Source organism: Stegastes partitus, unplaced genomic scaffold (genome assembly GCF_000690725.1).
Source record: "Stegastes partitus isolate 25-593 unplaced genomic scaffold, Stegastes_partitus-1.0.2 Scaffold1317, whole genome shotgun sequence".
In the NCBI taxonomy this organism is placed as follows: Eukaryota; Metazoa; Chordata; class Actinopteri; family Pomacentridae; genus Stegastes; species Stegastes partitus.
The window spans coordinates 43,777-68,220 of NW_007579048.1; the positions used below are offsets into that span (position 1 = coordinate 43,777).

At 40.0% G+C, this 24,444-nt stretch overlaps 3 protein-coding genes across 3 annotated transcripts; 2 read left to right on the forward strand and 1 right to left on the reverse strand.

The window, feature by feature from the left end:
* The first annotated feature begins 4,779 nt into the window (after positions 1–4,779).
* On the forward strand, positions 4,780–12,191 carry LOC103369654 (uncharacterized). The gene is made up of 7 exons (XM_008298425.1): positions 4,780–4,838; positions 7,769–7,854; positions 8,009–8,050; positions 8,141–8,524; positions 10,901–11,023; positions 11,424–11,514; positions 11,618–12,191. The coding sequence occupies exons 3-7, from the start codon at positions 8,011–8,013 to the stop codon at positions 11,925–11,927; spliced, it is 948 nt and encodes a 315-aa protein (XP_008296647.1). The 5' UTR covers positions 4,780–4,838; positions 7,769–7,854; positions 8,009–8,010; the 3' UTR covers positions 11,928–12,191.
* A 4,225-nt stretch (positions 12,192–16,416) lies between these two features.
* On the forward strand, positions 16,417–18,767 carry kbtbd13a (kelch repeat and BTB domain containing 13a). The gene has a single exon (XM_008298426.1). It carries the CDS (start codon positions 16,441–16,443, stop codon positions 17,983–17,985), a length of 1,545 nt encoding a protein of 514 aa, XP_008296648.1. The 5' UTR covers positions 16,417–16,440; the 3' UTR covers positions 17,986–18,767.
* ubap1lb (ubiquitin associated protein 1-like b) lies at positions 18,595–24,076 on the reverse strand. The gene is made up of 5 exons (XM_008298439.1): positions 23,969–24,076; positions 22,032–22,637; positions 20,081–20,266; positions 19,269–19,370; positions 18,595–19,151 (listed from the first exon to the last, which is right to left on the reverse strand). Exons 1-5 carry the CDS (start codon positions 24,074–24,076, stop codon positions 19,017–19,019), a joined length of 1,137 nt encoding a protein of 378 aa, XP_008296661.1. The 3' UTR covers positions 18,595–19,016.
* Between the last annotated feature and the right edge of the window lie 368 nt (positions 24,077–24,444).

The window sequence follows — 24,444 nt, forward strand, 5'->3', positions numbered from 1 at the left end:
AATCGTCATTATTTTGAGGGAACAGTGAAGCCGTATCCTTTGTTTAGTCCTGCCTAAGACCACTGTGATCGGTTTAAAAGAAATACCAACAAGCCACAGCATTTATTCCCTTATAACTGTGGTGCAGCCAGACCAGGATGTACTACAGAATGAGCTGGCAAAGAGAGACTACTGGGACTCTTAACTCTGAGATCGGATCGACTGTTTTAAATGCCAAGCTGTAGTGCATGAAGAGCATCCAGACATAGCTTTGTTGTTGGCTTAACGTGGAGTAAAGCGATCAGCCTCATTTGAGTAACATTAAAGAGCTTGGACTGCTGCACATGGACTGACTCAGAGTTTGCATCAAATAAATATGATGACAGATTGAAGAAATGTATCTCAAAAGATGTAACTAATTATTATTTATTTGTCCACAAGGGGGCATTTTAGAGCTTTGAAGTGCCTCAGAATAAATATGGACTGGGTTCGGATGACTTTTACAGATACTTGCAGGTCAGACACTATTTCAACCAAAACCCTGAAAGAGGCTTTGGGAAAAGGGGTTTCAGGGTTCCTGCAGGTCTTTTTTTATATGTAAAACTCTCAGAACAGTCTCCTCTCTCTGTACAAAGGGGAGTCACTGGACAACTTTATTGGAGAGGGTAGGCATGACTTTTTGAAGCAATCCTTGAAGACACCTCCACCTGAAAACACTCTGCTGGTTGATTAGGTATAAATCAAGCTCAGCTTTTGTCCTCACTCTACTCTCACTTATGCGAAAGCCACTTTTACATTGCTGAAAGAAATCCTGTTCATTGTTTTCTTTGCTCTTTGTTATTAGTGTGACTGCTTTCAGCAATTACACTAATAAATGTAATGGTTGATTTATTATACATTTTTACAAAATAATGTATTTTTTAATGCCATTATATAGAAATCTTGGAAACATGCTGAAGAATTGTGAATAACTTTAAAAAATATAAATGCTTGAAGACTGAAATTTTCCTATACTGTAGTGCTTCGTATAGTCAAAAATGCAAACACAGTGTTTTCTTTCTTTACATATTAATATGTGAATTCAACATGTCATACATGTTCATATCCATATGTAGATTCATTATGTCTGCCAAATTGTATTATATCTTTATTTTTTAGCTCCATTGTACTTCAGTTCTTTCATCTTTCTTTTTATTTCTTGTCCTTCTTTCGTGCCTTATCTAGATCCAGCTGCTGTAAAATGTAAATTTCCCCAGTGAGGGATCAATAAAGTTTATCTTGTTTTATCTTATCTTATCTTACTGGCGCTGCCATGTCGTGAGAAACAAGCTAACAAATGTTGTGAAATATTTTGGCAAATATCTCCATAACCATGAGGCACAGCAAAACGTCCATCCATCCATCCATCTGTTTTCTATACACCGCTTAATCCTCACTAGGGTCGCAGGGGGCTGGAGTCTATCCCAGCCAACTCAGGGTGAAGGCAGGGGACACCCTGGACAGGTCACCAGTCTATCACAGGGCCACACTTAGAGACAGACAACCAAGCACACTCACATTCACACCCACAGACAACCCAGAATCACCAATTAACCTCAACATGTTTTTGGACTTGTGGGAGGAAGCCGGAGAACCCAGAGAGAACCCACGCTGCACGGACATGCAAACTAGACGTGAACCGGTGACCTTCTTGCTGCGAGGCAACAGTGCTAACCAACTGCGCCACCTTGCAGCCCACAGCAAAACGTTTCTGCTGTATATGGATTCAACTGACATGCAGAAGAGATCCACTTAGGACACGGCCATTCACAACATTACAAATTCGATTTAATGTTGGACATACTTTTGTTCTGCATTTTTTATCCAATCTTCACCAAACTTTGTACATATCATATTTGGAGCAGCTCAAAATTGCTGATATATTTTGGGATATCATGTGTTGTTAATTCATGATTGGCTAACAAACTTTTGTGGGTGTGAATTCAATCTGCTTTAACTCTTAAACGAGTCCTCCATTTAGTCCCAAATTTGTTGGGACACGTCAGTAAATAAATACAAATTGGTACTACCCCCCTATGGTAAAGCTTGAAAACATGGTTCAACTTTTGAAATGTCAAGAAATCAAATTGATTCAGAGTAAACACTTCATGGTTTCATGTTCAGGTTAAGTTTAGGTAAATGTTGCATGCGTAGTTAGTTAGAAGCAAACTGTACTTAATGTAGTTTAATGGTCTGCACTTGTATACAGTAGCTCCTTTCTACCTTAGTGGTACTGAAAGCACTTTACAATGTGTTTCTCACTCACCCTTTCACACACACATTCACACACCAATGGAGCAAATTGGGGTTCAGCGTCTTGCCCATGGACACTTTGGCTTTGAATTTGACACTCAACCACCAACCTTGCAATCGATGGACAACCCACTCTACCACTTGAGCCACAGCCACCCCTGAGTTGTCATGGTGTGTTTGTTAACTAAATATCTAAATAATAATAATAATAATAACAATGTGAATATATAGTACATTAGTAATGTCTACAGTGAAGTCTAAAAAAGTTTCATATATGATTTAATGCACCTTAGAATATGCAAAAGTTACCAAAACATGAAATTCTCCAACTCTCTATCTCTGAAATGCATGCTTTTGAATTCTCTAGCTTTCCAGAGTTACAGTGCTTCTCATCAACCCTGGAAATAGCCAAAAACACAGGCTCAAATGTCATGTATAGCAGTTAGACCTATAGTTACTGTTGTTATGGCCAGGCTCATGTTGACAGCAACATCAGGGTGAGACACACTTGCATGTAGAGGGGCCAGGGATCGAACTGCCAGCCTTGCAGCTGACAACCCACTCTACCACCTGAGCCACAGCTGCCCACTGGTAATACCAGCTCTAATCATATCTAAAAAGCTGTTGGAAAGAACATTTTAACATCTTCATTCACTTGCAAGGACCACGCCATCGATAAGATGCACACAATATCTTTTTAAGTGAGAATTTAAGTGTGATGTTGATTAGAGGCAAGCTAAGTGGCTATGGTGGGGGGATGGCATCATTGTGGATCAGCTCCTGGGCTGGCAGATCCCTACCTGAAAGAGGGAGGATGAAGCGAGGCAGACGAAAAGGCAGGAAGGGTGGTGCACAGTTAACAAGAACAAGCAGTGTGCTGTCTTAAGTAGAGACCAACATAACTACAGTAGTGAGACAGATATCACTGCCGAGTCCGCTGGAAAGCCTCTTCAGTGAACGCTGAGTCCTGGCACTGAACGGCAGTGTCAGGACTCAGTGTCACCTTTTTTTTTTTTCATTTTTTTTTTTTAAATTTCATACCTCTCAGGTATAAACTCTGTAGAGCACTGCCTTTTATATTTTTATTAATATATAGTACTATCAACCAGAATTAAACCTAGCAAAAAGGAACCCTACTCATTAAAAATAAATCAAACAAATAGTAAACTCACATCACACTTAAGAAAAATGTTTAGGGATGAGGAGGTTATTTATTCAGGGTGACAGAAGCTTGATCATTTCTATCATAATATTTACATGAACATTTTCTTCAGATTTAAACATTGAGGTAAAATATGTCAATGTGAGTCATTTACCTTGGAAAGAGATTGCAGCAGGGTGCACTATGGCAAGAAGGAAAACAGGCAGAGGCAGTGCGATGGTCTGGCCAGTATTTTGCTGGGAAACGAAGGGTCTTGACAGTCATGTGGATGTTGCTTTGACACACAGCACCTACATAAACATTGCTAATCCCCATAAAGAGTTCAGGAAAGGTCCAAGATCTCAGTCCTTTCAAACTCCTGTGAGATGTGCATGAAAACAAATCCAATACACAATGCTTGATACCACAGGACACCTTTAGAGGTCTGTGAAGTGTTGTAGGGCCCACATAAGGCTTCTGTGTTAAATTAGTGATAAATGACATACATTTCAGATCACAAGAGTATTATCTTCCTGGACAATAGTCAGTGTTTTTCAGTTTATCAGTAATATGAAGCCTAAAATGTTCTTTGAGGTATGGCAGGTTAGCATTATTCAGTCTTGATGATAAACGAGGAAAACATTCCACATTTATTCTTTTCAGGAGATTGGTAAGCATTTTATATATAGTCAAGTACAGTTAATAATCCAGGGACAGTCAGTTAATATGATTCACACTTGCACATATTTTAAGTGTTGAGAGACCAGAGTTTTAAATTGCTCAGTGTAACATTCACTTGTTCTCATATCCTTATGTTAATTTAAGATATGAGTGAGAACGTCTTCTCCACGCCTTTGCTATAAAGATAAAATCCTTTAACAGTCAAATGTTACAGCTCTCTCCCCTTGGGTGCAGGTGTCTGACCGATGAGTCATGTACCTCCACAAACAGAAAAGCCAATGTGACTATGAGACTATATAAACAGTAACCAGGCAACCAGGTCAAAGATCTGAATTGTAATTGTCTGAACTTTGTTTTAAAGGCTCTGCAGCACTGTTGAGAAAATACATTTATATTTAATATCCCATGCAGATGGTGCAAATACATAATCAACTCACGAAGGACAGAAAAACTACGACCAGATACCACTTAACAGATTTACAACCGTTTCCTTACAACAGCTGAGATTACAGCAGCTTAGATAACAACTTTTGGTGATTAATCAGAACAAAAAGCCAACTGGTCTCTATGTTTACGAGTTTTAACACATTGTCATGTTCATGTTCAGAGGAAGAGAGGGGAGTAACCGATGGTCTTTAGGCTCCTCCCCATGAACTTTGGAAAGTTTTTTCTTTAAACTTTCTATTCACTTAGCAGTCAGATGCTCTGTCCTTTTCATGTCAGCCTGAGACGAAACATCACAGAAGTAAGTACACTTGGAAATAATGAAATAGTACAAAAGAAATAATGTGATGATAAAATGTGGTTGGCAAACGTTTGCTATAAGTGAAACATTTTGTTTACATACGTGTGCACGTGTGTAAATCTGCCCTCTTCTGGGAGATACTGTTGTAGGGCAAAGTTGTTTCAGTCACGGTTTGCTAACCTGCTGCTCATTACCTGTTTGTTTTATAGGATTTGCAAAAAGGGTTGCAGCAGATTATTAAAGTTTTATTTGTTGTTGTTTCTCACTCACAACATGCTGTACAGTTGTGCATTGTAGGGAATTGTATTTTATGGTAAGGTATAGTACTGCATTGTGAAATATGGAAATATACTGGTTCAGAGAAGAGAAACACCTTCATTATCATGCTGTCTGTCTCTATCTGTGCTATTCTTTCAGAAACTACATTTAAATATATGAGTCAAACTAACAAAGCAAATAATGCACACTTCTCCAGCTGAGGCAGTGATCCAATCATGTAACATAGACAATTAACCTCTCCTACATTCTCTTTTGTGGCCCGGTGTCATCTCAGTGCAAAGTAAGCTCTGTATAATGGACGATCACACATATTTGCAGATCTCAGCCAAGATCAACAAGAGTGTAGCAAAAAATCACAAATGAACAGTCATTAAGACACACTGTGCATAAAGACTTCTGTTTGTAGAGTTCTTCAAGGTAAATATTCTGACTAATTATTTAAATGTGGGTCTGAAATGAATTAGAAGCTGCTGGAACATCAACGTCCACAGTTAAATGTGTTCTATAGTGCAATGAGCTGAGAAAATACTGTGCAAGAAGGAAGCCCTTTCTCCAGAAACTACAGCTTAATGCTTGACTGAAGTTTACTGCTGAAAACATGAACAAAGAAAAGGCTCTCTGGAGAAAATTTCTGTGGTTTTTGAAACAAAAATGTAACTATTTGGCCGCAATGACCAGAAAGATATTTTGAGGAGAGAAGGTGAGGCCATTAACCCCAAGAACACCAAACCAGGCATGGTGGTGGTAGTTTTATGCACTGGGGCTGTTTTGATGCCAGTGGAAGTGATGCTTTACACAGAGTAAATGAAATATTGAAGAAGAAGGATTACCTCCACATTCTTCAGGAAAACCTAAACTCATCAGCCAGAAGTTTGATCTTGGATGTATTTGAATGTCCCAACAAGACCATGACCCCAAACACACATCAAAGCGCTAATGAAATGGCTAAACCAGGCTAGAATTAACATTTTAGACTGGCCTTTCCATAGTCCTGATTTAAACCCCATCAAGGACCTGTGGACTGGGCTGAAGAAACAAGCCAGTGTCAGAAACCCAACAAATCCAGTTGAACTTCACACATTTTCTCAAGAGGAGTGGTTAAAGATACAACTAGAAGCTTGCCAGAAGCTTGTAGACGGCTACCAAAAGTGCCTAGTTGAAGTGAAAATGGCTGAGGGATATTCAATTAAATATTAGCATTGCTGTAAGTATATTTTTGACCAAACAGAATTTGTCATATTTCCAGATGATGTACAATAAATCTATGAAAGAACAAACATGCAAAATTGTTTTTTTTTTTTGTTTTTTTTCTTGTTTTGTGACAAAGACACATTGATATCAATGATTCAGTTCTAGAAAATCTGAGTTATAGAAGTCATTGGAAACTCAAGACTGCTATTGATGTACCTGGTCCTTACATACGTATGTAAACTTTTGTTCATGACTGTGTATAAAGTTATGGCCAGAATTCAATAAACCTGAGCCACACTACAATTCATAGTAAAGTTTTATTTCATCAACAGGTCTCTTTTGGCTGCAAATGACATAAAAGTGACAAAAGACAATAGGACATTGTTTGAAATTTTAAATATTCCCCTCCCTGGCTGGAGGTGAAGTGGGTTCTGTTGTTTAGAGACCTGTCTTTCCATAGAGGTTACCTGAGTGTCTGGGAACAGTTTCCATTTTTGAACCTTGCTGAAAAAATCTGTTGACTTTATAAATGTACATATGTATATATATATATATATATATATATATATATATATACACAAGGGAAAATTTTCTTTTCACATATCCCAGGAAACTGAGGTCAGCCACTCTAAGGTGCCAGTGGTGCAGATAGGGTTGAGGACTTTGCTAAGGGGTCCAGCAGTGGCAGCTTGAACCACCAAACTTCTGATCAGTAGCCCAAAGCCTTAACCACTGAAACGCCACTACCCCAAAAGTTCCCTTCACCCACAAGTGTAATCCATGACTAGGACATTAAGAGTCTCTTACTCTACCAATGAGCTACCCAGGCTAGTCTACCATAGGTCATTACCATTTCTAACATAGTTTTAACACTTCACTTCTTGTCACTCACTTATGTCATTTCCAGCCAAAAGAAACCTGCTAGTCAAATAAAAAGTCACTGGGGCGCCGCTATAGCTCACCTGGTTGAGCTGGCGTCCCATGTACAGGGCTACAGTCCCGATGTGGAGGTCATGAGTTTGACTCCTGCTCATGGTGCTTTCCCACACGTCCTCCCCCATTCTTCTCCCCCACTTTCCTGTCTCTCTCTCACTGCTCTATCCAATAAAGGCACAAAGGCCAAAAAAAATAGACTTAAAAATAAATAAATAAATAAATGAATAAATAAAAAATAAAAAGTCACTGTACATCAACATGTGTCCTAACCAGGGATCTTGTAGCTGTGAGACAGCAGTGCTGACAACCGAGCCACTGTGCAGCCTGCAGAATTTCCAGTGAGGATCAACAACGATGTCTTTTAACAGAACTCACTGACATGAAGAGAGATCACAAATCACCTGCATAGCATTTTAATATGATGCCCAGTCATAATTAAAAATATCAGAGACCTGCATACAAACTGATACATGCGTCAGATGACATTTTAATAAATTGCTGTGCTTCTTTTGCTTCCTGTACAGGTTGAAGGCTGCGGGAAACTGTCTTGACAGCTGACTTTTAACACCACCCCCCTGCTACTGCCACTTGCTCCCATCTGCTTTTATAGGTGAGGCGTAGTTAATGTCATACAAACCTAATGATTGAATACACATTTTATCGGCATTGTTTCATATTTAATTCATGTATGCAGAGAAGTAAGAGCATTGCTTTTTCTTTTGAAAATAATGAAATTGCTGTGATTGCTGATCTATCTTCCTTAGATATGTCACATGCCTGGATCTTATTGTTTCTCCTCCTGTCGGGTAAATGACTGCTTCGTTCAGAAACATTTATTACTGAGTTTATAAATTAGCATCCACAAATCTAGAGTTGTCACACTGTCTCACTTGCAGGGGGGAAGGCATTCATGATCCACAACACCCAGCACAGCCTGTGTCTGGAGGACTCAGTGGATACAGGTGAAGTCCTTCTCAGGAAGTGCAACCTGGACTCAGAGTTTCAGCAGTGGATCTGGATCAACATGGGCATGCTGATGTGTGTGGCATCATCCAGGTGTTTGTCAGCCCAACATGAAAAACCGGTCCAGACCCAGTCTTGCCAGGTGGAGGATGTGGATGTTATAGGGTTAATGTGGGACTGCGATAGGGACAGACTCATCAGCAGAAACACGTCCATGCTATTGTCAGTCAGTGGCCAGCATCTGATTCTAACACAACACAGCCAACAGTCAAAGTGGAGATCTCTGGATGAGGGGGACATCTGCCATGAAAGACTCAGTAAGTCTCAGTAGGCATTACCAATTACAGATTTTTATAGTCCACATTTGTTTTAGCACTTTCTGCACTTTACTGAGTTAGACAGTAGGCAGGCAGCAGTGGAGGAAGTGCTTCGATCTTTACTTAGGTAAAATAGTAATGCCATCGTGAAGAAATATTTAGTTACAAGCAAAAGCAACTTAAAATGTTACATGAGTAAAAGTATATTTGCATCACTTACAGTGCCAAAAATAACTGTGCTCAATATGCAGAATGGCCATTTTAGAAAAATACATACTATGTATAGCTGATGTATACATGGTGCCAATGAGGCGTCAATAACTCGAAGCTTTGGTTTACTTTACACATGCTATGTTACACACAGACGTATATCTTGGGTTGTAAATAGTGGTTGCACGCTCATTTTACTTCTTTAACCTGTTCCCCTTGTTGAATTCAACTCAATTCATTTCAGGTCAATTTTATTTGTACACTGCCAATTCCCAACACGTTATCTCATAGCACTTTATATTGGAAGGCAAAGACCTTACAAATTTTAAACAGAGAAACTCAGCACATCCAAAGTTTTCTGTGGATTCCCTTTAAGCAAACACTTTTCAAAACTGGGAAGGAACAAAAAAAACTTCCCTTTTAAAGGGAAGGACAAAAGAAAAACCTCAGCCAGAGCAAAGCTCAGGGAAGGTGACCATCTGCCACAACCAGCTGGGGTAAGGATGGGGATGAGATGGATGGGGGAGTGGTTGAAGGGGGTGGGGATAGCAAGATAGGAGACGGCCAGACAAACAATATAAGAGAGCAATGAACTGTAGATCAGAAACGTGTAGCTCCAGATCCAGAGACACCTGCAGAGAAAACAAAACACAAACTACGAGGGAGTAGACACAAAGTTAGTGACATGTAATGGTGGTGTATAACTGTATGGAAGAGAGACAGAGGAGATAAGGGGAAATATGCAAAACGCATCACGGAAGTCTGACAGCAGTCTAAATCTAGAGCAGCACAATTAAGGGACAGCTCAGGTGATGCTGAGCAGCTCTAACTATAAGATTCATCGAAGAGAAAAGTTTTAAGCCTAATCTTAAAAGTAGAGAGGGTGTCTGTCTCCAGAAGGTTTTAAAGAGAAGGGTCATTCTGCCTCAATTCACCAAATGCCCAGAGCCTAACCATCTTTAATTTGACTGATTATTTTTAAAAGTTTTATATTGATTGAATTCAACCATGTGTAAAATCTGGGGTTGCACTGCACTTTTAAAGTAAAAACTCAAAGATGTTAAAAGGTACTGATCAGGGTTCATGAAATATGCTGGATTTTCAAAAAAATATGTACTTATATAAATTATATCTTACATATATTTATAGGAGGACATATTAAATGACCAAAGCTACATTGGCATTTCTTCAGAAATGTTTTAGTTCTTATTATAGATTGTTCCAAAATGATTTTCAGTGCCTAACTTATCTTGCAGCTTTAAGAAAATCCCTACAAATTACATATCAAAATGTGCTGCTCAAGTAGGATGTGCTATGACTATTGGCAAGGATTGTTCATACAATTTTTAAAAAATTCAAAATCAAAAATCTCAAATCCATCTATCCATTTTTTGTGCACAGATTTATCTTTTGTAGGGTTGCAAAGGGGCAATCCCAGCTGACTTTGCAGAGTACACCCTGCAGAGGTCAATCCCAACTCCAGTATTTCAATATATTAGAATATTTCATTTGGAGTTTTAATAAATGACCATTTAAACAGTATCAATACTGTGTTTCTCTTGGTCTAGTACAGTACACGTAACCTCAACCATAGGCAAATGCTGACTTGAAAGTTGTCCAGGAGAGTGGGCCACAGGAGGTCATTGCTGAAAATAAACTGCTGGCTATTCAGAGTGCTGTATCGAAGGATAATACTGGAATGTTGATTGGAAAGGAGAGAGTGGTAGTAAAAGGTGCACAAGCAACAGGGATGACTGCAGCCTGTTTGACTGTATGTTCTCCATGTAAACTTTGTCAGGCAGTATTGCTGTTATGCTGATTTGCAGCTTATTTTGATGTCCCCATGGTGCCAAAAGGATAGATTAACATAGCTTTGACAACCTGGCCAACATGACAAATGTGTTGTTGATATATATGACAAAAATCATGAATGTATCAATAGTGTCTTATGTTTTCATTCATATCCATTTCTGTGTGAATAAAGTAAAAGCTTTAGGACTAAATTGAAATAATGTCTCTAAAATAGAAAATAACAAAAAACCAACAAGATTATCTAGTAGGAATTGAGCACAGAAACTGGTGATAATAAATAGTAAGTTAGCATTTGTGTTTACTGTGTTTTATGATCTTTAACAGAGTAGCTGTGCTGTCTGTCTGTGTGTTTAGGACTCAGGAGGGCATCAGAGGATTCAGTCCAAGCTGAGGATGGAGAAGAGCAAACAGAAGAGCTGGCAGGCATGACGGAGGAGCAGAAAGAGTATCTCCGCTGGTACTACCGCACAGAGGACCGTATGTGCTGCTGCTCTTGAAATCCTTTATCCAAATGAAAGTGATTTTAGAAAATACTTGCTTGATCTGTATGTTTCATTTCTTTAAAGGTTGGCTGGATCTGCAAGTCTTTTTTTGTCATAAAACTGAAACACACCTTTTAAAAACTTTTAAGACACCTTTGTTTTGCTTTTTAGAGGAAGTTTTTTAATGCAACATTGTCTTTTCCTAATTGTGATGAACCAAACCATTACTGACTCAATTACTATTTGTATATTCCCATATAACATTTTTTTTTTACAGCAAATTCTTTCATAGCAAAGTCTTGTCATCTAGTCTATCATATTTACAGTATATTACAGTATATTAGGTATTTTGAGAGCTATGTGTTTACTGTTGTGCTGTGTGTACCCTGTTATAGCAACTATATGGAAGTTTGTGCTGCTGGGATTGGCCTTTGTTTGCCTTCTAATTGGTTTTCTGCTGCTGGGAATGGGAGCCATGGCCAACAAGTATGACCTGAAACTTAAAAACTTAATTTCATGGAAAATTAGCGTGCTTTATGTAATTTTAAATGTTTCCAAGTGACTTCATTTCCACTCTTAACTCCTGCAGGAGCAGAAAGAAGATTGCTAAGTACAAGGCAGCAGCATCTCTGGCTCAGAGAAGTGAAGGTGAAGAGCTGCGAGTCATTTCATCAATCACAGACAACAGTGTATCTCCACAGTCCTCAGTGTCCAACAGGGACACAAATGAGCTCAAAGCAGGAGACATTGTGGTCACATGGAAAGATGGCAACACCTCTTGCCTGTACTCTGATACTCCTGCAGAGAAGGAGGACCAGGAGGAGGACCTGAAGGAGAAACAAGAGGAGGTGTCAGCTGCTGAGCTGGAGGCTCATGATGAAGTGAAGATGACAGAATGAAGAGTAATGTAATAGTGACCTCAGCTCTTACCCCAGAGTATGATGCTCCTCTTGAGATGTTTGTAAAAACCTCAACTTTAGTGAGCTGGAAAGTTAGACTACATGACATACAAATCATAAAACAGATCACTAAACAAAACTCTCTCAGAAAAAATTTGTTGGATCTTGATCACCCTCTGATGTGATCTAATATCGACTTGTTTTTGATTGAGTTTCTATCATTTACAATCAAAAAATAAATTATTATCTAAAAAAAAAAAAAAATCTGGTGTAACAGTGAACTTTCCCCACTGTGGGATCAATAAAGTTATCTTTATCTTTATCGTATGAAGTTTGAATGATTGTTCCTCTGCCTCAAATGTTCATAGATCAATAAATCATTTCATCAAAGATCCTCTGTCAGTGTTTTTGATTGCCTTTGCAAACATCATTATTGGAATAGATCACTCATGTCTGTTGTGACTGAACATATGCTCAATTTTCTCCAACCAATATGTGAAGGCATCAGTTAGGAGATCTTACAGTCGCATAATTGGCTTGCAAAAACATTTTCAAGAATTTTAGAAATAAAAGGGAGGTTGGATATGGGCCTATAGTTCGCTAAAACGCCTGGATCTAGAGAAGGCTTTTTGAGCAGTGGTTTCATTATAGCTACTTTAAAAGCCTGTGGTACATAGCCTGTTAATATGGAGAAGTTGATGATATTTAATACTGCAGTATTTATTAGAGGAAAGATTTCCTTGAACAGTCTAGTTGGGATTGGGTCTAACAGACATGTCGCTGGTTTATAAGAATTTTCTATTGACGTGAGCTCTGAGAGATTTACAGCAGAGAAGCAGTCGAAGTATAAATCTGGTCCTATGGATGCATCCAGAGCTGCTGTACCTAAAGACATGTTAATCATTTTTTGTTTAATATTCAAAACTTAACCAGTGAAGATGGTCATAAAGTCCTCACTGCTGAGAGCTAAAGAAACACAAGGCTCCACAGAGCTGTGACTCTTTGTCAGCCTGGCTACACTGCTGAAAAGAAACCTGGGACTGTTCTTGTTTTCCTCAATTAAGGATGAATAATTAGCTGTTCTTGTCCTGCGGATCGTTTTCTTATATGCAAGGAAACTATCTTTCCAGGCTAAATGAGATTCTTCTGAATTGGTAGAGCGCCACTGTCTTTCCAGCCTTCTTGATTTCTGTTTTAAGATGTGCAGCTGTTAACTATACCATGGAGCCATTTTATTATCATTTATAGGCTTCTTTTTCAATGGGGCAACAGCATCAATTGATGAATGCAGTGAAGCTGCAGGTCTACCAACAAGATTATCCACCTGTGTGGGACTAAGATTAGAGGAGCTGCTTTCCATTGTGTTGGCATATGTCATTGAAGTAAATAATAGTGGAACCATTTCCTTAAATTTAGTTACTGCATTATTGGTTAGACATCTGGTGTAATGGAACTCTTTGGTAGATGTGCCATAGTCCATTATTGTAAATTCAAATGTTATTCAAAATGATCAGACAGAATCCATCCATCCATCCATTATCTATACACTGCTTAATCCTCGCTAGAGTCATGGGGGGCTGGAGCCTATCCCAGCTGACTCAGGGTGAAGGCCGGGGACACCCTGGACAGGTCACTAGTCTATCGCAGGGCTACACTTAGAGACAGACAACCAAGCACACTCACATTCACACCTATGGACAATTTAGAATCACCAATTAACCTCAACATGTTTTTGGATGGGGAGAACAAGTGTTAGATCAACCACATTCATATTTCCACTGTCCTGTCAGGCTCGCTGGAGGCCTGCCTCCCTATGCATCAGTATATCCCACCTGGGTGGACTGCTGGAGGCATCTAAGCAGAGAGGTAAATACACCACAAACCAAACTTCTTTCAAACACCTGTGTGATGTCACGTGGATCACGGCATGTTCACCACTATTGCTTTGAAGTCTGAAACAAAAATTTTCATTAAATCAGAGCAGCACTCAGAAGACAAAAACCTAAAGCCTCTGCCACTAAGTTAATAACTTACTGGTGCTGGTTACACTTTGTGTTTACCATGAGCTCCAGACAATTGCAGAAAAATGGTTAAACTGACATCACAAATTCAGACTGTACATGTAATAAGAAAGCTATGCAGAAACATCTCAGTTTCACAAGTCAAAGATATGCTGGCTTTTGACTACAGCTAGAAAGTGATCATAAAGGCTACACGATCACCATATTCAAGATCAGCTGGCCATTGGATGGGAACCACAGTGTACCATAGTTAGCTTAGCTGTTCACATAAAATGTAATTTTAACTGATTTAGCTAACATCTTCAAACCAGATCCCTATTTGACATCAACTGCTTTTTGTTAAGTTCAAATTAACTGTAATGCAGGGGTCGGCAACCCTAAACACTCAAAGAGCCATTTGGACCCGTTTCCCCCTTTCTGACATCTAAAATGAAGATAACACTGCATATATCATTTTTTATCTTTATGCTATGTGTAAAAAACTAGAGTGTGTTGCATTTATGAAATTAATGAATTGCTACAGAGAAAACAAAATTTTATTTCTGCAACAAAAATATTTTGAATTAAAAAAAAAAAAAAAAGACACTGGGTTGAAGGTTACTTTCAAATAAAATACTCAGTGTCTATTTGAGTCCTCCTTGTATATATGGGATAAAAAGCTTAATTTAAATTATCCACCTGCAACAAAGTAAAAACGTCGTCTGGTTGTCCTGCTGACTGCAGCTGGGACTGCTGACCAGACTCCTGACCGCCTGTGAGCGCTTTGGGATGGGGAGGAGCTCACAATCGCACCGCTGCTGGTTGAGGACAGTAACTGCAGAACAATATGTGTTTTCACATCAGAGTCTCCAAAATACCAAAGAAGGCTCCAATAACACCAGAAAAAGCCACTAGATTTGTTGCCAGTTGCTTTTGACAAAAAAAAAGTAGCCAAGAGGATTTGGAAAGTTGCCAGAATCAGTATGAAAGTCACCAAGTTGGCAACACTGTGCGTGCACATTTTGAATGACAAAAAAATTAAACACGTTTTATTTTAATGTTACAAGATCACCATAATCTTCAAATTTAGAATTACATTAACACAAAACTAACAAACTAAAACAAAATGAATTTAAATTAAATATTCAATATTTATTTTAAAAATCCACAAGGAACCGCAGCAGAGTCAGTTTTTCCAGCAAGAGTCACATGCTGACACAGGTTGCCGACCCCTGATGTAGAATATACATAGCAAAAAAACACTTAGAATTTCCCAGAACCTAACAAGACCGCTGCAAAATGCTTGTTTTGACCAACCAACACTCCAAAACCCAAATTTAGAAGCTGCAACTAGCAAGGTCAATAAAAAATATATGGATGATAGTTTATTTTTCTTACAATTGACTAATCATTGCAGTTCTTCAAATCAGTGAGCCACACTGAGTTACATTTTCATTCATCCCCGTGAACAAACACTGCAGTTCATTTGAACTCACCTCCACATGCTGCTGCCACAGATACTGCTTAATCTGTGGGTAAAACATTGTTACCAAAAGTCCCAAACACATGCAGTCTTAGGAAATTTCTTTGAAAGTTTAAGATTTACATGGACTTCGAGTTGAGGGACATGCATAGAGTACGGAATTAGAGACATACTTTGCTGGTTTAGCTCATTTATTGGATTAGTTGACAAGTTCCTTTTAAGGTTTTTGTATGTTTTTTCTTTCCTTCATTTGCCAGATTTGTTCGTGAGTGTTCACCTCTAACTACATGTCTTCTCCTGTGTCAGAAGCTGAGCACCTTCATTGGAGGTGCTGCGTTGTCAACCCCTGGTTTCGACCATTCACAAGTGTGTGTGTGTGTGTGTGTGTGTGTGTGTGTGTGTGTGTGTGTTTGTGTGTTCACGTAGGGTGACTTTCCCTGGGACCCACTCCTTCCTTGTCGACACACCTCCCCGTAGGGAAGCCAGCTTTGATCCGGTTCATTAATGTTAAATAATGCCTACATAGATTATAGTTTCTACTTTAATTTTGCTTTTTAAAAGATAAATAAAATTTGATTGTGAAATTTTGCACACAAAACTTGTTTACACCTTGTAATGGACTGTATTGGTACCTAAATAATACTGTACATCTTGTTTGCGATCACAGTTACAAGTAAATTTGCATGTCCTGCACTCAAATTTTCAATGACTGCTGAAGTGGTGGCATGCATAACACGTAACCCAAATTGTCTGCGCCTGATTCTCAAGGACAAATCTTCAGCTGTTCCACAACTGGCAACCACAAACAAAGAGTGAATCATCAGCACATTTACAGCTACCATGCCATTATCCAGCTCCTCTTTCTGCTCCGGCTGCATGTCATCAAAATGCATCTGAGCTGCGTCACATGTCCGGCTGCTATGTATAGAGTCTGTTCTTAGAGCTTTGAAAACAAATAGTGAATACCCTATCAGATACCATCCGCTGTGGACAGGAGGCACTCACTCTTACTGGAAGTAAAACACAGTGCATGGCCATGGATCAAACCTCTCTTGGAGTGAGCTTGCAGTTCAGCAGAGATACAGTGAAGATCTACAGCAGGAAGGTGATGGAGTTCAGCAGCTGTTCACACTTGAGCCAACAGTCAGACCACTGTAAGGCAGCGGACACTCTGAGGGTCAACATTAACGGTAATGTTTTCGCTGTGGATAAAACCATTGTAGCTAACAACTGTGAGTACTTCAGAGCATTGTTCCAGTCAGGAATGAGAGACTGCAGACAGGAGGAGGTCCAGCTGCAATGTGTGGGCATTCTGGGGTTTGTAGTCTTGCTGCAGGTTCTGGATGGGAAACAGCCCATGCTTAACAGTGATCAGCTCGTGGAAGCAATTGAGTGCACAGCTTTTCTACAGGTGCCAGCTCTCACAAAGCATTTGATCAATATTATCAATTCTGAAAACTGCTTACTCATGTACCACACAGCTGCAACCTATGGAGTGTGGGACCTGTCCCACAGTTCAGCCTTATTCATCAGAGACATGTACACTGACCTGAGGGAGGATATTCACACCTTACCCTGCAACTTGATAGATTACATTGAGTCTCTTCTCCCAAGTAGCTACATGGCAATGTGCAGCCACTCTCCATCCACGGAGCTGCTGCCAGATGTACAGAGGACAGTCTGCTACCTGGATGAAGAACACAAACAGTGGAGGGTCCTGACACATCTACCTGTGTGCACCAGCACCACAATGGCAGGTGTGGCCGTCCTTGACAACAAACTGTACATTATTGGAGGAGTGCATGATGTAAGTAAGAAGGTGGTAGAGAATGGATTCTGTTACAACCCTGCAGCTAACTCATGGTCAACCATCTGTGGCCCCCAGCAGTTACGTTACAATTTCACTCTGATTGGTCATGAGGGCTGCTTGTATGCTGTAGGAGGGGAGTACAACATGATAACCCTATCATCTGTGGAGAGATATGGGCTGTTTGATAGGAACTGGAGCTTTGTCTCTCCCCTCCCCTCCCCTGCAGCCTCAGTGGTGTCTGCTGTAGCCATGAACAGGATCTTTATATGTCTCTGGAGAGGGCAGGGGGCCACAGATATACATGAGTATGTGCCTGAACAAGGCCGGTGGCTACTGGTCACTACGCTCATACGCCAACACAGTTATGGTATTTATATGGTGGCCCATAAGGATAATTTGTATGTGTTGCGCAATGGACCTTGTGATGACTTCTTACTGTGTTTAATGGACTGTTACAATCTGAGCTCAGGTCAGTGGACGGCCATGTCTGGTCAGTATGGGAACAACAAAGGCTCTCTATTAACTGCTGTGGTCAGAGGAGACTCTGTGTTCACTCTCAGCAGACGTGTGACCACGGAATACACCATCGAGACTTACAAGTGGAAACTGAAGCATGAGATGGAAGGTTTTGGAAGGATTGGCTCCATATATACATTTCTGATGAGGCTGCCTAAAGCCACCATCTCCCTCATCGGAAATTATCAAGATGTAACTCAGGACCAAAATCTCAGAGAGTTCAGTGTCTGTACCAGAATTTCCCAGTAATGCTCCTATAATCTGTGGCGACTTCTGTTCTTTAAACTGTCATACTGGTTTACTGCTACATGCACTTCAATGTCATTGTGTTGGATGTGGTTCAAAGTTCAGAGAGAAAAATCAGAGAAGTTTTAAATAAATTTCCAGGACAAATATATCTGGAAAATAAATAAAATTATTACCCAAACCAATTGCCTTGTCCAATGGCTTGCTGTACTGTACTTTCTTATACAAGGTGCATATGCTGTCCACACTGCAGCTGCTTCACTTAACAATATACCTCCATAGCAGAGATTTAATCTATCCAAAATGTTAGCTTGTTTCTAATCATGATCTAATTCTGATCATCTGCCAGATCATACATCTCACACTGTAGATCACAGCAGCTGTTTGGTAACTGACAGAAATGATGTGAAAATAAAGCCCAAGTTGTGATAAACTAGAATAATCTATTCATGTGATGTGATGGGGTAAGGTAAACATGTTCAGTTGATGTTTGCCAAAGCTGTCTGTTTTTGGTAACCAGGTCCACATGGACATTGTTCCTGTTGTCACTGAAAGCAATTGTTGGATTCATGCTGTTAACATAAACAACAACAACAAAACACTGCCTTGGTGTAACTTCATATCACAGCTTTAATAAATCACACACATAAATCACATTTACTACAGCTTATCACATTACTTTAGTTATACATAGATAACATGAGTTTGGTCAAGTGTGCTTTTGTATTAAAAGAAAATATGAATGTAATAAACACTTTCAGATAAGTCATGAGTAAAATGTTATTGGACACAAATATAAATGCGCGATATGGGCTCATCAGTGTTATCATTATCATACGAGCAACATACTTTTCCTGCCACTGTCCACCTACAACAATGTGTATTTTCATGTAGTTTCATGTTTGGCATATACATTTCTGTAGTAAATACCAGACTTGAGCTTGCAGTTTAATTGCAGTAATTCAGTGATAAAGGTAACGTGTGTGTGCCTGTTTGTGTGTATATTTTGTGTTTTGTGTTTTAATAATGTGCTGTCAGCCCACACGCATCATGAGCTCCTCCAGGGCCCGTTCTCGGTGATTTTCGTGGACCAGCAGCACTTCTTTAATGGCGTTCTGCTGGAAGCCCATCTCATTGAACTGATTCAGCAGCTGAAGGAACTCCTCCGCCTCAACAGGAAGAAATCATAACAGCTTTATACATTCTTTTCATTAAACTGGATTTATCATAGGAAAAGTGAGATGAATAAAGGCTTGCGTGAAGTAGCAGCTGGCTGTATGTCTTACCTTTGTTTCACAATTTTGAAACATTTCCAGGGCCTCTTCGACCTGAGCCATGTCATAACCCAGCTGACACAGGTGATCACATGCCACCAAGTAACTCAAGATCTGCAGACACACACACAAATATTCATTCATCCAGGAACAAAAAGACAAAAGTGGTGAAATTAAAGCTATCTATTACCAAGCAGCTGGTCTGAAAAAGTACAGCTAATACACTGAAAGTTAATAATGTCACTGACACTGGCCACTAACTCTTATGGCAGTGATGAAAGATCCATCCATCCATTATCTATACACCGCTTAATCCTCATTAGGGTCGCGGGGGGGCTGGAGCCTATCCCAACCGACTTAAGGCGAAGGCGTGATGAAAGATGTATTCAGATTTTTTTTTTACTTTTGTAAAAGTACAAATATCACACTGTAAAAATACTCCATTACAACTCCTGATTTTACAACATTTATTTAAGTAACAGTAAGTGCGATCAGGATATTGTATCATAATATTAAAAGTATGTAAGTATTGATGCATAAAAAAACTTGTTTGTTAGTTTAATTTATATCTTAAGTCATTAAAAGGTGATAGCCATATCAAGCAAACACTAATGGGTGCATGCATGTCTCCTCCTATCTTCTCATGTTGAACTTCATGGATCTGTTATGTTTCCCATTAACTTATTCCCATAGATTGACATGTATCTTGTTCTGAGCACACAGAAGGCCCTGTTATGAGAAAACACAGCAAACTGTGGAAGTCTGAGCTCTATTTGTAGTCTGGCTTAAGCTGGCTTAGTATAGTGTATTTCTGTGGCACCAACCTGATCTGGGGTCTGCTGTCCTGTCCTTTGTAAGGCAATGATGGCAGTACGGAGTGGGTAACCTCGAGCAGTGATGGCCGCCAGTAGGTCTCTCTCCTCTGGGCTCAGAGCTGACAGGAGCTCTACTGAGGAGTCTGAACCAGAGGTGGCAGAGATGTTTCTACTGGAATCTGGCCTGAGAGACATCTAAGAAACAGGAGACTGTAGTGAGTGTACAGTGTGATCATTGGAAAGAAAAAAGACAGGGTCAGGCACTTAAATGGTCATGTTAATAGCTCAGATTCTCTGAACACTGACAGCTTGGCTCAGGTTGGAGCATTGAGATCCTGACGTGCACTTTTACTGCGAAAGACAGAGCCTCGCATTTACTAATCCAGATGAACCTTTTATAACCTGTCTGGATTCAGGGAGCAGACTTTACACAGCTTATTTTTAAAGTGCTGATCTCTGAAAACATTTTGGAAATGTGAACTGGAAAAACGCTAGATAGTGAGGGTTGATTTCCTCTTCCAACAAACAGTGTTGACTCTCATACAAGAATTTAAGGATATTTAAAGACGTGAGAGAAACTGAGCCTTCAATGATGAAATTTATACTAATCAGAGTATAAATAGAGTCACAGTGCTGTTGTTCAGTGGGGATTCATGGTGAGTGGGTCTGTTCCTAGTTAAAAGTGCAGATTATAGCGCAACTCAGGAGAAGTTAATACCCTGAGCTTTACACTGTATTCATAGTCACTCTTGGTAAGCAGAGTGAAGGCTATCTATACTACAGACTGGACAGCATAAACTCTCCTTTAGCCACACTGTCCTCTCTCACTCATGAGGTCATGGGAAGATTCCAAAGGTCTTTACAGCATGTTGTGAATGACAATGTTGAGAACATGCTAAAAACAGATCTCAGTCATATTGGACCCCACTTTACTCTGAGGATAATTCAACACTGAGCCCACCTTTAATGCCTCACAGCACAGTAAAAGTGTGTGTGCAAGTATTCATATTTTTTTACAGTTTACCTTCAGTGTCTCTTTCAGGTGAGTCACACCGGTTGGTGTTTCTCACCTGCCTGATAACTTCAACACTGTTCTTGTAGGCCTGTTGGGCCTTTGATTTAGCAAAGTTTATTGGTGTGATAACATCAATGCATCATAACTGATAAAACCAGTGGCCTGGAGCTATATGATGACCTGATACATCATATCACTTCAACTGATCATGTTGGTCAGCTAAAACGTGATGCTACATTCCCTACATGTTTTATCTATTGTAATTTTGTGATACAATCTTGTGATGCATGATTATTGAACTGAATCTTTAAAAAACCTACATTTGAGCAGCCTATACACAAAAGGACAGTGATACTGATAAGAACGTTTAATTCCCATTCACACAATCTGCATTGTTTGCAGTTTTTCTTGCTTTTAAGCTTATTATATTTTGAAACTCCTCATACTGGTTGACAATAAGTTTGTTCTTTTTTATTGGAAATATATAAATTAGGGGCTGCAAGGTGGCTCGGTGGTTAGAACTGGGGAAGTTTGTGACCATTTGTGGGCAGTCGTGTTAGCTCAGGCTTTAGCCTGCGAGCCTTGTGGTCTGTTCAGTTTCCCTTGTTGCATTAGCTGGACTCAGCCTGCTAGCCCAAAATCTCCCTCCCTGATCTCTTTGCTGTTTTTAAATTATCTAGTTTATTCTGCGAGTTTGGCTCTTTATATTCTTTAGTTTGAGGTAAATCCTTGTGGTAATAAACTCCTTTACTTGTACCAGTCTGCTTCGGATTTCTGTTTGTCGTGGTTTTATGTGGAAGAATACAGCTTGACATATTTTTCAATTAAAAGTATGAAAGTAAACACAGTGAACACTCTTTCATCAGCTGAATTAAACATAGTCTGGATCTCAGTGAGGTCTGCTGCTTAGACGACAGCATGCTCCCTGACATTAACATCCCCTACCTTATGTGCTGTGTTGTGGTTGCTGATGATGGGGAGCCTGTCAACAGTATTGGCCCTGATGTTGGGAGTTCTCATGTCGGGGGCTTTGTGTAATGAGGGATTCTTGGATTGGCTGTCTGTGTTGGAATCGCGTTGCGTGGACACGTTGAGCACTGAGAGGGAACACTGACGCAGGTTTTTCCTGCGCTGGTGTGGCAGGCTACTCAGGCAGGCTGGTGGGTTCAGCAGGTCTGGGATGAAGGCTTTCTGTGCTTTCCTCTGACTCTGCTGACACGTAGTAGCTGGGTGTTCCTCCCCCAAAGAAACATTCGCTGGCACACATGTCTGGGTTTTCTGTGAGGCGCCCTCTCCTTCATCATCAGAGTGTGAGAACTTGGTGCGCAGGACAGCGGGATTGAGGCTACGGGAGCGCTGCCGAGGGTTGGGCTCCCAGAAGTCAGAGCAGTGCCGGCTGGCCATGCGGCTCTGCTGGGGGCTGCAGAACATCATCCAGTATGGCGGACAAGATGGCATCAGTCCTAATGAAGAGGGGGGCTGAGGCCGGTGCTGGTTGATGAAGCCACTCTGCAGTCCAGTAATCACCCAGTTCTCCAGACTGAATTCATACTAGCATATGGACAAACAACATGTGAGTCACATAAACAACTCCCTTATGTCTTTACACCCAACTACTTTTTACTCTTCTGTAATGACAAAGTGAAATACCTGTCAAAAGTAAAATTCATCAAATTATCACAGCGATGATGCCTTTCATCTTGACAAACAGCCATGCAAGCAGATTCCTACTATAGTTAGTCAAGTTGACTAGCAGTAAACACCAAGTCCAAATGAAGCTGTTGGGATGGATTTTTAACATGGCTAAAAATGCATGTCACATTGTCACACATGGTTGGTTGCTGAATTGTAGAGAACACTACAGAAGGTGAAAAGTAAGACCAGAGATTTCCTTAATTGTACAGCTGCAACACCTGAAATCTATTATTCATGTTAATTTAGCCACTCTGTGTCAAGGCTGATTGTGTCTGGTTTCTTCTGGAAAACAGTCATGTGAGAGAAGTGTAACGAATCAGAGAATGAGACATAATGACAGTTCAGACCCAATCAGAAAGTGAACATGGGGGTATGCATCGTTATTTCCAAAAGTTATAGTTTCTCCCCATCCAGACTAAAACAAAACCACAAAGTTTCCAAACTAAGACAGGTCTATTGTCAAAACAAAATAATACACATTATAAAATATCTGTAAAAAAATTTTTCAAACCACAAAATATTTGATCAATAGTTACAATCAATACAGTAGCAACTATAGCAGCTTCAGGGAATCAGATACAGTGACATCTCCTGTGTAAAGAGGCCTACTCTTATCTTCTACCACTGCTGAAAATGTGTGCTAATCTTATACACAGAGATACATTTGAAAACATTAACTGTGAAGAGTTATGTATCGTGCATACATAAACCCCTTTCAGACGTGGAACTTTACTGGCTTCATCAATTCATTAAAGTAAACCATTGCAATCATTCAGACAGAGGTCACTTTTCTGTTGTGTTTCTCACAGCTGCAATCAGACATACACACCAGAGTGCCTGAGAGGCCTAAGCATGCAATATTTATTATTCCTGCAAGACTAGACAATACACCAAATGATGCATAAAACATAACAATGCAATAATAGACTAATTTTAAAATAACTAAATTTTAAGCAAACTGTGAGAGAAGAGCTTGAAACAGCTGAAAGAAGCTCCTGTCCCCATCTTGTGGGGAAAAAACTCGGATTAGGTTACTACGTTGGGCATAGTGACATTGCCAGTGCAGCTTCTACAGAAACATGACCAGGGTTCAGATAAAAAGCCAACACACATAATTGCCATCAGAATAATGGAATGGCATGCATGTGTGCAAGAGGTTGTGGAGACACACAGGACAATATGCTCACCTCTGTCTCCTGCAGGATGGTGAGGTAATTGGGGACGGTCACTGTGATGTCGTCTTTGACTTCTTGTAGGCCAAGAGCCTGTGTGGTCTTTAGTGGGACACCTTCCATACTGCTCAGTCCACTGACAAACACACAGTTGAGGGGGGTGTTGGCAAAGTCTCAGGTGATGTCAGGCACTGTGAGCTTGAACTTGCTCCTGACAGGAGGCAAGAACCTTGCATGACAGCTCTGTCACCATTGTTGTGTGAATGTGTGTGTGTGAATGGGAAACAGTATAAACTGCTTTAAGCACCACTAAGATTTTTTTACAAAAGTGCTACATAAGTGAAGAACATTTAGTCATAGTCTGTCTTACACCACTGGAAACATGACCAACACAGATGGGCTGTCTGACAACAAGGCAAAGCAGTAAAACAGACTACAAGTAAATAGTGCATGAGAGCAACACTACATGTTGTGGCCTGTAATGTAATCAT

Coding starts and splice junctions, on each gene's coding strand:
- LOC103369654 (XM_008298425.1), top strand. CDS start 8,011: ATGTCACATGCCTGGATCTTATTGTTTCTCCTCCTGTCGG. Junction 8,051..8,140: donor ATTGTTTCTCCTCCTGTCGG/GTAAATGACTGC, acceptor TCTCACTTGCAG/GGGGGAAGGCATTCATGATC. Junction 8,525..10,900: donor CATCTGCCATGAAAGACTCA/GTAAGTCTCAGT, acceptor CTGTGTGTTTAG/GACTCAGGAGGGCATCAGAG.
- kbtbd13a (XM_008298426.1), top strand. CDS start 16,441: ATGGCCATGGATCAAACCTCTCTTGGAGTGAGCTTGCAGTTCAGCAGA.
- ubap1lb (XM_008298439.1), bottom strand. CDS start 24,076: ATGGAAGGTGTCCCACTAAAGACCACACAGGCTCTTGGCCTACAAGAA. Junction 20,267..22,031: donor ACCACAACACAGCACATAAG/GTAGGGGATGTT, acceptor CCTGTTTCTTAG/ATGTCTCTCAGGCCAGATTC. Junction 19,152..19,268: donor TTCAAAATTGTGAAACAAAG/GTAAGACATACA, acceptor CTTCCTGTTGAG/GCGGAGGAGTTCCTTCAGCT.